The 16778-nt window shown below is 41.5% G+C and overlaps 1 protein-coding gene across 1 annotated transcript in view; it reads left to right on the top strand.

Annotated features, from left to right (window-relative positions):
* KCNH5 (potassium voltage-gated channel subfamily H member 5) overlaps positions 1–16778 on the top strand; it is a 154097-nt gene that overhangs the window by 16626 nt on the left and 120693 nt on the right. Inside the window, exons 3-4 of the mRNA XM_071559372.1 lie at positions 3426–3532; positions 7852–7980. Coding sequence (XP_071415473.1) covers positions 3426–3532; positions 7852–7980 — 236 coding nt within the window. The remainder of the gene's footprint in view (positions 1–3425; positions 3533–7851; positions 7981–16778) is intronic.

Raw genomic sequence — 16778 nt, 5'->3', positions numbered from 1 at the left:
CTACGCTGGCATTTGGCGCTTGACATTCACTCCAGGCTTTTCTTTGCTTACTGTTCCTTGCACCCGAGATTTTTACAGGCACTGTTTCCACTGAAACACTTGGTCAGCATCTCTGCTTTCCCTTGTTTTGATTTACTGCTGTCACAAGTGGGATTAAAAAGAGTCTGCAAGGGGAATTCTGGCTCCAGTGGCAAAGTTCCCACTGTGTTCAAAGAATTGGGATTTTGAATGGTAGGTGCAGTGTGCTGGACTTGAAAAAAGTTAGATTTGATACAGAGATGGCATCTCTGTGACCTGATTTGTGCGTGTGTAAGAAAGCCTCCTCACAATGCCAAAGCTGTGCAAAGAAACCCTGCTGAGGGTGCCAGTGGGACCTGGGGAGCTGCACTGTTTCTTCTCAGAAGTGATGTGTGCTCTTCATCTTGCAGTTTTGGAGCTATTGAGGTGTATTTGCTGTTCCTCCTGGGTAGATGTTTGTCTGTTGGAATTGATGACTTGAATATTTTTGGATGAAGAGACTTGTAAATTGGATGTAGAATTAGATGCCTTCTGTGCTTCACCTGTCCTCTGTCCTGGATAATTCCTCTCAAACAGCTGTTAATGCCCTGGCATGTGCTGCAAACCTGGACCTGCTGTGGTGCCCATGCTCTGGATCCTGACAAAAGAATCTGAGGCTTCAGATGAGGCTTTTCTGTGCCAAAGGATGTTTTCAGAGGGTGGTGGGAGCCTAGGTGTCTTAAATGACAACTGGTCTGTTTTAGAGATGTGGAAGATATCTGTGTCTTTCTCTGCCTTGCTTCTCTTTGATAAGCCTGTTTCCTATGTAGTAAGATTCCCAGTAGCAGAGTGGTTTTGATATTTATGTCTTGTACAGTTTGCACTCAAGGCACTTGACAAGCACTAAAAAACAAAAAACAAAAAAGAAACAAAAAAAACCCCCAAACCCCAAAACTAAAACAAGGCAGAAAAAGACAGAGTGATTGACTGAAGGAGTAGGAGTCCCTCCATGTGTACAAAATAGGACAGACAAAATTAAATTAAACCTGTGATAAGCAAAGATCTTATATAACTTGTACCGTGAAAGGCTCTGAGGTTCCTTTGGTGCTGTTAAAAACTGCCTTCTGAAAAAATCTTTTATTGTTCCAGAAGCCTTTAAAATGTCTCTTTATATGTGAGTATATTATATGATTTGGGTATTACAGGTTTATGGCAACAATAAGCTGCCTTTAATTTAAAACATAAAGTTGATTGATCATGTTCAGTAGCAGTAACTGGTATCGTCCACCTCTCAACATCAAGTAGCATTTGTCATTTTAACACTAATTAATGATGACTTTCTGTATTAGAAGTAATGTAAAATCAAGCACTTCAACAAATTCTTGTTATTTTTTCCTTCAGGACTATGAGAAACATTGTTTTAAGTCTCAAGAAAACAAAAAAGAAATGCATCAGTGCATTAAAAAAGGCATAGATTAAAAAAAATCAAACTTTTTGTTCTCATGCATAAGTGTATAAAAGTTTATCAGCTGAAATTGGGAAAGGCAGGCCATTTGAAAATGAGCAATAATCTGTGTTTTGCATGTTCTGGAGACAGCTGTGTGTGTTAGTGATAATCAGCACCTTAATGAAGCCTTGTGACTGGGTAAAACCATCTCCTGACGTCAGGTGCTGTAGTGGCATCTCCACTGCAGTGCTGACCCAAAGGCAACAATTCTGCCACACCTTTTATAGAATCACAGAGCCATTTAGGTTGGAAAAGACCTCCAAGATCATCGAGTCCAACTGTTAACCCAACACTGTCCTCTTCACCACTAAACCATGTTCCCAAGTGCTGTAGCTACGTGTTTTTGATCACTTCCAGAGGTGATGATTCTACCGCATCCCTGGGCAGTCTGTTTCAAAGCCTGACCACCGTTCCAGTGAGGAAATGTTTCCTAATGACCAATCTAATCAATATTTGTCCCTATGTTACCAGTGAAAAGGCACCTGTAGTAACAGCCAGATGCTGTAGTCACTCCCATCCCTCTCTCTGTCTCCATCACCCATGTGAGGGCGCACCTTGTTCTGGGAGCAGCCTCATTGCCTCCCTTGGTTGGCTGTGCACAGAAAAGATTTATGGTCTGGCCTTCATTGAGTACTTTAATGCTTGCTGAGCCACTAACCACTATGCTGTTTTATTGTTTCTTTCAGAGCAGTAGACATAAAATAAATGTTTATTGAACCTTGGGAGGTCTCTTGATCAATAAGAGAAGCTGCATTGAAACCACAAAGGCACTGATAGCGTCTCTCTTTCATATTCTCAAGGTTGTCTCTTGTAGGTTTCAGCTCAAGCTCAAACTGTTTGTGAACAGAGAGAATGGGGGGAAAAAAGGCCTGATCAATTAAAAGTATGTTCGTCCAAGTGTCTGAAACCTTTTATCCCATGTTCCATTTTCCTTCAGTTCTGTAATTGGGAATTTGCACAGCGCGGCCTTCACTTATTTTTAATCCAGGAAAGAATGGCAATAAAAGCCTGACTGTTTCCTTACAAAGCCTTTCAACAGTCAGGTCAGGGGGTTGGGTTTGCTTACACCAGCTGGAAGCCTGACCTGGAAAAGAATGCCAAGATGAGATGGTCAAGTGGCAAGAAATAGCAGAGTTAAAATTATATTTTTGTATTCTTAGCCTGGAGAGGGATGAATCTTCAAAAGCTTTTTAATATTTTCCACTGAACTATTAAAGAAATGCAGTATACAGTAAGGAAAATGAGGATAAATTTGGTTGTTTAGTAGTAGTGCAGACATAGCTACACATGTGTAGCTGTATGAGACAACTCATACGCTTCCTTCCTGTGCTGAATTTTCAGACCATTACTGTCATTGCTTCTCACTGTTTAAATCCTACCTCTATTTGTAATTGGTACTTAAAAAAAGAATTTTGACTATCTTATTGTCCCAGGTGCATCTTGACAAGATTAGATTTGTAATCATTGGTTCAGCCAACAGTTTTTGTCTGTAGTAGCTTACATTCCTCCTCCAGAAGGTTTTTTGAGAGGACTGAACAAAATTTGGGAGGCTTTAGAGGTTTTGTTCCATTTTCCCTGTTTTGACAGCAATACTGCTGTGGCCTGCAGCTGTTGAGATAATGGTTTCATAAGCTGTCAGCTCTTTTTCTAACTATATATCCTTAAAGATATACTCAGAAAAAGCACTTAATGAAGCATTACGGTGGATTTATTTGCAGTCATTTACAGTAGGAAGGGGGCCATGGTTACTCACTATTGTAGGTGTCCTTGTGACACTCTAAATATTTAAATGAAGCGTAAATCATAATTAAACCTTGGTAAATGACAGTTCGGAGCATCTCCAATGCTTATGCTGTTTAAGGTGATTGTAACAAAGTTATTGCTTGTCTAGAATAAAAGAGAAACATTATTTCTTTTTCAGTTTTATGTATGGTGAACTGACAGACAAGAAGACCATTGAAAAAGTCAGACAGACTTTCGACAACTATGAGTCAAACTGCTTCGAAATTCTCCTCTACAAGAAAAACAGTATGTATATATTTGTGTATGGTGTTGGGAGTGATAAAATATATTTAAAGTATATATTAGACTAAAATAAGTTTTCATTTTGACAAATGGGTAAATTTGGGGCAAGATTTAGAGAAGAAACAGGTATTTTGGTTGCCACAGCTCAAGAAGAGATTGCCAGGAATGGTAGCTGTTCCCTGCTGTCTCTAGTCTGACTCCTTCTTTCAAAAATATATTCAGTTTTGTAGATTGTTTCCCTGAAGGGAAACTGACTGGATTGAGTGAAAAGAAATGCTGCATGAGGTTCCCCCTCATCCCTCAGGAAACTCCATGTTTCCACAAGTGAGAACCCAGACCCTGTTTGCCATGAGTGGATGCTCCCAGCAGTGTCAAGATGCCTCTGTGCTGTGTAAACCAACACACACGTATGAGCTCTGGGGAGAGTAGTAAATTTGGCACATAGCCCAGAGATTAGTTAGAAAATGAAGGAATTTCATAATTTAATGAGATGCAGGCCCTGTGCCCTTTCGTTTTGGTGGCATTGGATTTGCAGGAAGTTCTCAGAAGCAGAGAAGATTTTCTGCATTTTATCTTATCCATGAGCAGCTCCGGTCACATTTTCTGTCTTGCCACACGTGTGGGCAGCACTGCTTCTGGCTTGTCAGCTTCATAGCACATCCTGAGCAAAACCCACACTGTTGTGTGGTCTCGCGCTGGACTTGTGCAGTGTGGACATCTCTCCTGAGCTGGTGGTTGCAATTCCTGTTGTTGTCAGTGGAAATGAACAGCCTCCTCCACTAGCACAGCCCACCTTCCCAAGATAGAAAGCCAGAACTCTGGGATGAAACGTGCTCCAGAAAAGCTGGTTCCTCTACCCTGAGCAGAACAAGTCTAAATGACTGGCTTGGTGGCCATGTCAAGTACAAGCCAAGAGCATGCCAGGAGCAATCGTGATGGAGATATTTTCTTCAGTTTGGCTTTTCTGTACAAAGTGCAGGTATTGTGGGGCTGGGGAGCTTCCTCACTGGTTAACCTGCCTGGAGCCCAATATCTGAGGCTGTGCTTCCCCCTGGGTGGACTTTGGTGCCACCAACTCAGGCTGGAGCTTTCCCTTGCATGCTGTGGCTGAGGCAAGGGAATGATATGCCTCGGGAAATACCTAACTGTGCCTGACTGCCCCATTTACCTGCAAACTCACAGCAAACCTTTCATGACATTGAACAAAGCATCCTGAATACTTGCTCTTATGCTTTACCTCCATTTTCCCTTTTTAGACCAAATCTGCCTGTAAATGTACTTAAACAGCAGGAAATGTCATTAGAGTTCTCCAAGCCTGTCTGCTTCAAGGCATTTTAGCCACACGTTAATTTAAAAGAGAAGCAAGAGCACCTCTGAAGTCCAGCTGTTCTTGCAGGTGTCCAGGAGAGCCCTCCAAATGACCTCTTTTCAGTTCCTAAGCATATGGATGTGTCTGTTCTACAGATTTTCTGCTTCTCTGCCCATTTCCTGTGCAGCTCACCTGGATGCCCCCTCACATCAGGGGAATCTCTTGGGACAGACTTGTGTTGAGTATCTTTGCCAGTGGTGGTGCCCAGCACTGCCCTGCCCCCATGTCTGTGTGGTTTCCAGAGGGATCCCACAGACCCTGTGCTCTCCCCAACACTGGATTCTCTTAATTAAGAGACATCAGGCCCTTCTCTAGAATAGGCCACTCCTGAACTAAATTCCTTTCTATTTTATTTAAGTATAAAAAGAGAAAAGCCTCCTCATGGTGACTTTCCTGTAAGAAGCCAGTTGCTTTTTGCTTTAGGTTGCAAATTGTCTCCTGGAGCTTGATGGTGCTTCAGAGATTTATTGACCTGTAGTTGCCTTAATAAAATCGTCACCTTTGTCCAGATCTCCAAGCCTACACTTTCCATAAAGCTATGCAGTATTACAGAAGGACTTAGTGGAAAAGTACTCAATATTTCTTTTCAGGCTTGAGTCAGTTCCCATCCATAACATCTGTTGTCAGCTTTCTTCTCCATCACCCAAAGCCCAGAACTTCAACCTCTCACTAATGCTAATAGACTCACCTTTTGGCTCTGGTTCAGCAGCTGGTGTGCTCAGCCTTTGCTTCCATTTGTCATAATCAGAGCCTTGCAGAAGAAGGTCCTTCAAGAAACCGCCTGCTTATCTTCCAGGGTGAATATTGGAGCAGATAAAGGAATAAAGAATAGTTATCTGTTGGTATGAATGTCCTTCTGCGGAGTGTAGACAGTTTCTCTGCATAAGGGCTTTTGTTTATCATCTGTATGGAGCTTTCAGTCTTTTCAGAGCACGCTCCCACCCACATTTTCAAACCATAGGTCCAGAGGTGCTTTGTATTTTTGACAATGTGGCACAACTTTTTTTTCCTTACCCATTCTTTTATGCTTTTGACAGAGGGAGATTTTTAGTTTTTCAGGTTACTTTCCCATCCTCCTCTCCTTTGTCACAGAGATGATCTTTAAGAGCTGATGTTCTCCAGCAGTATCCATACGAGTGCTGACTTCACACACCCCCTTGGAGTTTTAACCTAGCCTGCAGATTTCAGGTTCAGACCTGAAAGCTTGCTACAACTTTCTTCTGCTTTGCTGCATTCCTTCACATATAGTTTTTACCTCTACCCACACAACTATTCAGCAACCACGTTAAGCATGCATTTATACATATATGTATATATGTATATGCATGCCTGTCTCTCTATATAATGTGTATGTATATATATGATAATACTCAGGAAACCTCTCTGCCTGCTTTTTCCCATTTTGATGCCTCTACAGCAGTAGCCACCTTGCCTCTGTCTTTGGTTTTTTCGTCTCTGTTGTATTTTACCTCTTAAATTTCAGAGCTTTTCAGAAGATGCCTATGAGTTCCTGCATATGAGTGCAAGTACAGTATTTCTCCAGAGAGCTGCAGCACTTTGTTTTGGTAGTTATAAAAAGTCTTTTATCTCAGGTTAGAAACTTAGAATTAAGATAATCAAGTGATCAGCATAATGGCTTTGGAATTATAATGAAAGGCAGTCCCACATCTCTCCCACTTCTCCAGTTTACTGGTATTGAGTTACTGGTTTATTCCCAGCTGAATTTCAATGAACCCATGTGGATTTTAACCTTCTCCACAGCAGTCCTAGGCCAAATGGTTTTCACTGCTCTCTGGGATCTATCCTGCAGTTCCTGGCACAGCTCCCAGCTGTGGTGCATTAGAGGAGATTTGGAGGGGCCAGTGGTGCCCATGTGGGATAAGAGTGGGCAAGCAGCTTCTCTCAATGTGTCAGCACTTAGGCAGCTCAGGAGAAAAGCCATTCTGTCAACTGGCTGAAAGCACATCAAATCCCCAAGGTGATTAGCTGGCTGTGAAGGCATTTACAGTGCAGTGTGTGTAGGAGTGTGTCTGGGAGGGAGGGGACACGGAGCTTTGCTGGGTGGAGAGCATCTGACATTTACATCCCTACAGGTGAACAGGGTATTTCTAAGAAAATTGCTCAAAGTGTTCTAGGATTTTACCCCTTATGGAGCAGACCTGCATGTGCGTAGGGGACTGCCACGTGCGTTTCAGCCAGGAAGACAAGTTTCAGCTCCTGAGCACCTGCAGGAGTCCTCTGCAAACAGTGAGGATTTACCAAAAGCCATGCTAACCACTCCAACCCCTAGGGCTTTTTGTTAGCTGTTTATTTGTTGAGTGGTAGGATTTGAAAAATATTTGGTTTTATTTCAAAAGTTAAGTAGAAATAAGTGTGTTGAGAAAGTGCTGCACTCATCAGGGCAGTGAGGAGGTGGAGGTATGATCTGAAGTGCAAAAAGAAATCAAATCTCATGATTTGTCCTGATAGGACATTGGGAGTCCAACTCAGCTCCTCTTAAATAATGTAGCAAGCTAAAATTTGAAGCACTTCACAGTATAGTCCATCAGTTTTGATTTGATAGCTCCATATTATGTGAAGAAGGAATCAATAATACTATCCACCTGCTTTTTTCTTGCCTTTCTACCTTGCAAATACTAAGTTTGTGAGACATGCTGGGAAAAAATAAGAGCAAGAGGGGAAGAATAATGTATTTTATTTCAGAATGGAGATTTAAAAAGCCTCCTGTCTCCGCTTATCATCTAGTTAGATTAATGAAGCTGTGAAAATGGGAATATGTTGTTCTCCTTTGAGGAAGTAAAATTAAAAGGGTTGGAAGATGCAGAAGTATTGAGATATGGTCCTAAACTACACATGTGTTACATTCACAAGTAAATGATTAAGTATTCTGTGGATGGGCTGGGGAAAGATTGTGCTACACCACATTTCAATGTCACATTTTTCTTTTCTTCAGGAACCCCAGTTTGGTTCTACATGCAAATTGCACCTATAAGAAATGAACATGAAAAAGTGGTTTTGTTCTTGTGCACTTTTAAGGATATCACTTTATTCAAACAACCAATTGAAGATGATTCAACAAAAGGTAAACATGAAATACAGTATTATTTTTTGTGAATGATCAAAGTACGTGCTTGAGCTCAGACCTGTCACAGAGACATGCCATGCCTGTGATCTGTGTCTTGAATGAAGTGTTTTGTGACCTGTTAGAGTTCCAATGCCACTGTCCTAAATTACTGTTTAAAAAAAAGATAAATCACCATGAATGGAAGTTCCCTACCAATGTTTTTCCAGAGTAACAAGCCTTCCTTTCTCTCTGTAGTTTCACTATTTCATCACTAAAGCTGGCACTTGCTAAAAATTGCATAATTTGAGTATTTGAGTGCTGTGTTGTTTTGGGAGACCTTTCTGTTACTGGATAGTGTCTTCTTTTCAGGAAAAAATAAGTTCAGTTTCTTATGATGAGATATTTCCTCCCTTTCTTGCTCTTAGAGATGAAATGCGAAAGAAACAGCCTGTTTGAGTCCTTTGTTACTGTTCAGGAATGATAAATGTGTGGCAGTGGGCATCGTGCTTATTACTTACCAGCTGCTGGGGATGATGTTTGTTGAAATGCTCTCATCACCCAAAAGCTCATGGCCAGACCTCCAGCCTCACAGAAGGAGAGAACTGGTGGGAAAGGTGTGCAGGATCTGGCAGCATCCTCTGCTTTAGTTACAAGACACGTGCCCTGTGTCGGGTTTACATGTGTATTGCTTTGGGTAAAATAATGCTTGCCTACATAAAGAAGGACATTATCCACATCCCATCTTCACTTGGAAGTTGCCTCCTGATGATTAATTCCTTGCTATGTTTTTCTCTTCACGCTTGAAGAAGGCTTGATATCTCACTCTGAGCTGTGTGTGCTCTAAGCCATCTTCTTTAGAATAAAGTTGGTGTCATTTGCATGCAAACAGCATTTAAACTAATTTCTTATTATCTAGATAGCACTTATTATATGTGTTTGGATAACTGAAAAGTCAATTTATAAAGGCAGACATAAAACAAAAGGCTCTTCTTTGAGCTAACACCACATACAACAATTTTTGTTTAGAGAGTATTATCCATTGAGTTGTAAGCTCCTGATACAGGAATACACTCTCAGCCATTGTTAGCTTTACTGCCTCTACAATTTAGTTATAAACATGCAAATGTTCTTTATTTCACTTTCAGCTCCATAATGTGGAGTTTTTCTGTCTGGATATAAACTGAAGATTTTTAAGATAAATGGTGGTTGATTGAAAGGACTTTAATAGTGAGGTCTGAAGGCGTGGGACTGGCTCCTTGCTGCAGTGTATAGAATACATAGTGTGAGCTCATCAAGGAAAAAGCCAGCCTTTGCAACAAGCCTCTTGCAGGGTTTCCTATTTGATGCTTTCTGGGGGAACCAAAATCTTTCTCACATGGAACCAGACCCCAAGACCCCTGGCTTTTCCTGGCTCTGCCTCACTTTCTGCAGTCTGTAGTTGCACTGAGGAGCGTTTGACTGCAGCAGGACAGAGAAAACATATTGAAGGTGCATCTCAAATGCAGAAATGATGGATGTTGCCTCCTTCGGATTCTCAGCCCTGGGAGATTCATCCTCTGGTGTCTTTCCTGGGGAGGCAAGGATGTGCTCTGGGGGCTGAGCTCTTCCCCTCCTCATCTTGTGGCTGAGGAGCAGAATCCTTATGGCATCCAGCACAGGAACTGTGTATGCTCCTACGGGAAAGAGGAAAAGCAGTGAAATGTGTGACTTGTGAGCTGCTGTTCTGCAGTGAAGGGCATCATTAGTTAAAATGCCAGGTATTAATGATGAACATCACAAAATATTGTCGTCAGCAGCCAGGAAGGTTTGGCTGCATATTCAAAGAACACTAACTTTTGTCAAAGTCATACTTATAAAAGAAAAACAGCCCAAACAGAACATCTCACAGGTAGTACAGCCACATCTCCCAAGTGCCTTTAAGGCATATGGTTGGACTCCTAAGAATCTGCTTGGGGTGCATTGGTTAGCATTGATCAGTATTGATGAATACAGCCAACCAACCTCACAATTACAAACCTCACAATTACAAACCACTGACCCGATTTTTCTTCTGCTTTTGCATAAATTAAAACTTGTCTTTTCTTGATATAAGAAAATCATATTCAAATATTTGCACCATTTTACTACAAGGGTGGGAAAACAGCACTGTTACATTACCCTTTGTGTCTCAGCTGTGTGGATCTGCAGGATCCCATGGCACTGGGATCACAGTGTTTTTGTGTCTGACATGGTGCTATGAGAGATCCATAATTCATTGTCCCTGCAGATAACATTACAGTGTGCTTAGAAGCTGCCAGACCACTTTCTTTTTGAATTACGAGATTGGTAAACATATACGTTACAATGTAGTGGAGAACTTTTAAAGTTCTGTAAAAAAGCATTTCAGTGAAATACTGCTGTTGAGTGCTGGGATTTGTCATTGAAAGGGCTATTTTTTTTTTCCTTTTAAAAAGAAGGATATTTCTCCAGAAATTCTGCCAGGACCACGCAATACATAATACATAAGTAACTATGGTGCAGATGAGTTACTGTGTATTACTTATGGGAGCAGTAAATTTGAGATTAAAAATTCAGCAGAAATAAAATATTGATGCCATTATGCAATAATCTCTCTGTACCAATACATTCTGCACTGTTCAAAGGTGTGTTGCTTTGTTGTGAAGCTTCAGTATATCACACTCTTATGAGCTATTTAAATCATACCAATGGATGTACTACACTGCAAAGTGTCTGTGTGTCCTGACTCCTGGAAATATGTGGTTGGGTTTGCCAAATCTGCTTGCAGTGGCTTCAGCGTGATTGGCATCTCATGCAGGCCTTGCAAGGGAACAGCATTTTCGGGGACAAGGAGTGGTGCTGAGGATGCAGATCTGCTCAGAAGTGTCAAGGAGCTTGTCAGATTTGTAAAAACAGGACAGACAAATAAAATAGTTGTCTTACTACAAAGCACATTGCAAGGGTGAACTGGGATTTTTTTTCCCCCTGATATGGGCTTAAAACCATGTTTGTTTACAGGGTCTACAAAAAATGCAGTTGACATCACGAGGACAAGCCCTGTGCGAACAAAGGGAGTTAGGGAGGTCTGGGGCACTGAGACAGATGGTGTGTGTGTCTCTGCTTACCTGTGTGCTCACCATTTGCTGTATTAATGCTGAAAGGAGGAAATGAAGAGGAGGAGGGGGCTTTGCTTGCTGGAGGGAGTAAAAGTAATGAAAAATTTTCCCAGATCACCCACGAGACTGTGAATTTGCTGCAGACCAGAAAGCTATTGAAACTAACTGGACTGTAAGCAAGACTGGAGAAAAGGGATATTTAAAAGCTGCCTTCCTCTCATAAAATACAGTGACGGAGATCAAATCCCTTGTTTTCTGAGAGGGCACAGGCAGTTGACACTAAAGATTGGACTGACTTGTTTTCTTGTTACTCATGCTCCTACCTATTATTGCTGGGCAATGTGTGGGAGACCTATGATGTATTGCAATGTAACAGTGACCAAAAAGTACTGTTGTATCCTGGTAAATAGAAAATTACTTTAAAAATTGTTTAGCCAGCCAAAAGTCTCAAAACTGCCCTAGCAACTCAAATAGCAGTAGCAACGATGATAAGGGAAGGAAAGATCAGCTGCCTGGTGGATGTGTTCCCTCCTGGGTGGAGGTGCCACTGCAGCTGGGCAGGTCTGGAGGGTACAGAGAACTCCCTCCATTGCCCTGGTTTATGGTTGATAGTGCCCCAGCTGCTAAGTCAGTGGCTGGATGAGCTGTGGATGGTGCCAGGATGGAAGAAGAGGTGTAAGAATTAGTGATGGGACAGGAGACGATGGCTGCATTTGGGTCACTGGCACAGTGCCTTATTCCCTGGTGAAGGAGCTGTGCTGTGTCTCTCTGGTCTCTCTTTCTTTCCTTCTGCTGCTCCTCTTTGGTAATATGAATATTTGCCTGATCTGGATTCAATACCAAGCAGGAGGTCCTACCTGTGGTGGCAGAGAGCCAGATCCTCAGGAGTCCTGGCTCAGTGCCTTACACAGCAGAGGTGGGAGGTCATTACAAGCATATGAAAGATTGTATTATGTATTTTCTTCAAGAGAATAAACCCCCCAAAATCTTTATTTTTAATGTTTCTACCATTGTCAGGTCACAGTTGGATGCTTTTATCAGCTTGCTGAGTTTTTATTCTGTCTTTACCCAATGGCCTTTTAAAAACATCTGAAGACTTTCAATTCCTCCAAAGACACACAGTGGTAATAGTCTTATGTTTATTTGTCAGAAAAAAATGAAGCCATTTTTCTTGGCCCTAACTATTAGAAGGGTGAAGGGGACCACTTAAAATGTTCATACCATTTGAAGCCAGGAGTGCTGTATATTACATTGAACAGTAAGTTTAAGGACAGAAAAAAAGGATCAGCATTTTTTTTGCTAATAATGAAGTTTCACCTAGTTGTGCAATGGTTTTATTCCCTTTGTTATCATCAGTGAAGAAAAAATGTGGCCTGCAGGTAAACTTGGATTTATTTTTGTATAGGATTCTCACTGGTTCTTGTGAGTCTCTTTTGAGTGAAATATCAGGCTTGCCACCTCTGCAGGGAATGGGAAGTTCTGGAGAATACTGATGGGGTGTTGAATTAGGATACAAAGTTGTGATGATGAGACCCTTACAACTCAGGATTGTGTGCTGCTAACAGATGGGATCAGGAGGTGGCACAGCAGGATCCTGAAGTTGCCTTTTTTTTTTCTTTTTTTTTACTTGATAGAGCCAGACTTTGATAATCAAGACTGTCTGGGACAATGCTGTAATGCTTTCAGTGATATAACTCTTTATGGTTATGTAACTCTATATAATGATACAACTCTATCTGGGAGTGTGACAGGGCTATAAAAAGTGTAGTAGTTGCAGAAATATGCACTTATGCTTGCTAATCCTTGCTAAGCCTATAATTCTGATCCTTTTTTATCTTTAATAAGTGCAAGTTATTAAGCATATATAACTAGTTGCACATGGGAACTTTTTTCCTTGAGGGGGTATCAATCCTGGTGATAATAGAAGAAGTAGGTGGAGGGATTAGAGCCTGCAAATGAGGTTTCTACCTTTAGCTAAAGCACAGTGTACCCTGTTGAGTACATCACCTTGACAGTAATCCATCACAGTAATTTATAGGTCACAATTTGGATATCCTTAACATGTTTTTATTCCACTTTTCCGTGGCTGTAATAACAAGGCTTTCGGTGCTATAGAGACCCACTTGTTCTCATGCTGTTTCCTTTTGTTCTGATCAGCAGTTTCACTTCCCAGTGCCTTCAGGGAGATCACCTCCATCTCTCCATTCTCTCCTGGGTCTGGAGTAGCATCCAGGGACATGGGCCATGAGAAAGGACTTTGGAGGGGATGACAAGAGAAGTGGTAATTTCCCAGATGGGCTTTCAGTGTCAAGGGTAGACAACTCAGAGGAATGATGTTAAGATATAGTCTCTTGGTATTTGAAACCACCCATTTTGGATAGGCACAGCTTGCCAGTAACCAGGAAGACCATCCAAGGTTGCTTTTTTCCTGTTTTCTGCAGGAATGTTACTGTCTTCAGTGACATGCTGGTGGCACTTTCTGCCGACACTGCACAGACTGAATAGTCATGAAGAGACAGTTGTTTGCTCACTCTTAGGACTGATGCTCCAAAGCCTTGTATTCAACCCCCAACCCCCATTCTTTCTTTCTTTACTGCTGTTGGAGACTCACTGTGATGAAAAAGAGGGAATTTCTGTATCCAGGGCTGTTTAGTTTCCTTCACAGAAATCAAGTACTTTCCTGAATCCGATATTGCCTTTGGAGCCCTTTATGTGCTCTATCAGTAACCCAGAATGCACATTAACTGTCTGAAAATTTCTGTCAGTTTAATGTGCAATGAAAAAGAAATCCCATTGAAATAAAATCTAAGCCTTTGAGAGATTGAATTAAACTGGAAGCTGATCTTTAAAGCAGCAGCTCTTTGTAGATGGATACACTTTCTGTGTAGAAAACTGAACACTTCTCAGCCATGTATAAAATAATGAGTATAAATGCAGTAGAGAGTAGAGTTTAAAAGTCTAATCTGTGTATCACAAGGCATTATTACACTTCACTAAGTTGCCCCTCTGCTGAACCCATGAACTTGTGTGTAACCATCCCCTCCAGACAAACATCCAGTATTGATTTAGAAGCCTGAAGAGGCTGAGGATCCATGACATTACCTAATATTTTTCTTGCTTTTCCATTACAGGCTTTAAAGAAGCATCATATTTAAATTAACCTGCACTTAACTTCTTGCAGTGACATCTTCTTATGCATTTTTTTCACTGTAGTAAGTCCTATTAAGGCATTTACATGTATAATCAAGTCATCACTCCGCCTTCTTTTGATAAGGTAAATGAGTTCAGCTCCTTAAACCTCTGTCTAGCCTGAATTTGGAGGTCTGGTGATGGCAGATTCATGGATATTTTAGCTGCCCTTTAATCCAGCTCATTGACAGCATAGGAAATAAAGCTGTGGTGGCCTGGATTTCAGTCTCCCAGGCCCCCAGTCACTTCCTGCAGCCAATATTGTGGCTGGGTGGATTCCCAGCTAATTCCTCATTATTGCCAATTGCTCCGCCTCTCCAAGCCTGGTTCTTACGGTTATGTATCCAAGGAATAGGTAAATTTTTGGCAAAGCAAACTACATGTGAAATTGCTCATCTACCAAGAACTTTGGATCCTTTTCAGAGCTGTTCTTTGCTAGGGATGTTTCCCCCCTGCCCCCTGTGCTGGAGATACAATTTGCATTGCTTTTGCCTCAGTGTCTGTTTTCCATTTAAAACACATTTTCGTGGCACATGCCCAGTTATCAGGCACATCATCCTGTGTGACTGCCCTCACTGCTGTTTAGCATTCCTCTAATCTCCCTGTCTTCTGGTGTTTTATCAGTTGTTTTATAAGGACTTTCAAACCATAGAGAAAAGCACTGAATGGAAGGATACGTGGCCACTGACATCCGGAAGGCTCTCAGTAATATTTTTTTACTATTTTCCACTTCTCCTTGTTTGCCACTTGCCAAGTAATGAGTTCTTCATCCATTTAACCTGTAATTTCCTGAACGGCGTAGTCTGAGTTTCTCATTGAGGGCGTCACACTGTCAGTTCTGAGCAGATCACCGTGCAGGAGGTTTGGCCAGTCTGTGTCTCCTGGGTGATTGAAATGCAGCACCAGGAGGAGGTGATGTGATAGGATGGGCACTGTGGCTGTGCTGGTCTGGGAGCTGGCAGCGCCTTGGCTGCAGGTGGGAGCGAACCAAGGGCAGCCACTCAGTCGGTCACCAGGTCAGTGGTCCAAGGTGCTGCCCAGCCCAGCCCCAGCAGGGCAGCACTGGTGCAGGAGGCTGCCCAGGCTCCTGCCTCTCCAGTGTACACCACCTGCATTTGACTTGCAGCTTGTTCTCTCATGATGTTTGGCTGTCTTCCTGAACCAAGTCTATACTCTTACGGAGTAATGAAATTAGCATTGGTGGGGCATTTTACATCTTTCCATACTGACAGCCATTCATTATGTTCCTTTTCTTTTGTATTTAACATATGGAAACTCAAATTGGTTTTTGTGTCATTTTGCCTGGCACTGAGATCAAGCTGTGTAACTTGGGTCAGCCTGTTCTCCCTTTCTGCATATGGGTGCAGAACCTTTTTGGTTGTAATCTGTTTAAAAACTTCATTGTTACTGTAATAAATCCAGCCAGAGAAGAATTTTTCCCACATTTCTTTAGCTTTTCCGTGTCCATTCTCATAAGCCATAATTTCTCATTCATCTACTTTCTTGTTCCCTCTTTCTTCCCATCCCTGTGTGCTTTATTGTATGCTGCTTTTTAATTTCTAACAACTGCCTTCCTTTTGATCCCAGTCTTTGGCTGGTGTAATCCTTTTTCCTTGACCACTGAATGGCACCATTTTGCTATGTGACCAACTCCTAAAAGCCTGTTGACTGACATTCACAGTAGCCAGTATTTTCTATTTTTTTTATAACTTCTTCTCAAAATATACATTTATTTTTATATACTTACAGGAAGTAAGTCCTCAGTGGCCCTGTGTTTGTGTGTGTAAAGTTGAGCTTTGATTGCATAAAACTGAAATTTATGAAGCTGGGCACCCTAAGTTTGTGATTATGTGAGAATTAGGTTTAAAAATATATTGTATACCAAATGTAGTCTAGAGGCATATAAATCTTAGCACTTTTTATCAGTAGATCTCAAAATGGCTTGCAAAGTAGGTCATTAGCATTATCTTCATTTTAAGGAGGAGAAAGCTGAAGCTCAGGGAGGTAAAGTAACATGCCTTTATTTCTTCATCCATGTTGAACTCCCCAGCAGTTGCAGTGGGTGGATGGTAACTGGGAAGGCAGCACTAAGCAAGAGTGGAGGTTGGATGTAAAAATTATCCCAAGAGGGCAGTGCATTATCCGTCAGCGGAACACACAGAATTTCAATCCAGGAAATTTATTCCAATATTTTGAATTACATTTGAATAGACTGTGAGTCCAGAAATACTTTTACCGCATGATGCGAGTGATTGAGCTTTGTTTGACTATTATGCTGTTTATTCAGGAGTCCCATCTACCCCCCTCTCTCTCTGACAAAGCAAACCCAGGATGATTAGGTTTTTCAAAGAGACAATGAACTCTTGCAGCCATACTTTACCTGCAGTAAGGAGCAAACAGCCAGCCATTGTAATGATTTTACTGTCTGAATGTCTAGAAATAGTTGGGATTGATACATTCTAACTATTTATGCCAAAGGATGATACATATCACCAATTTAATTCCATACTACCC

Source organism: Pithys albifrons, chromosome 6 (assembly GCF_047495875.1).
Source record: "Pithys albifrons albifrons isolate INPA30051 chromosome 6, PitAlb_v1, whole genome shotgun sequence".
Taxonomy (NCBI): Eukaryota; Metazoa; Chordata; class Aves; order Passeriformes; family Thamnophilidae; genus Pithys; species Pithys albifrons.
Note: the sequence above shows the minus strand (reverse complement) of the source record. Positions and strands in the feature narration are given on the sequence as shown.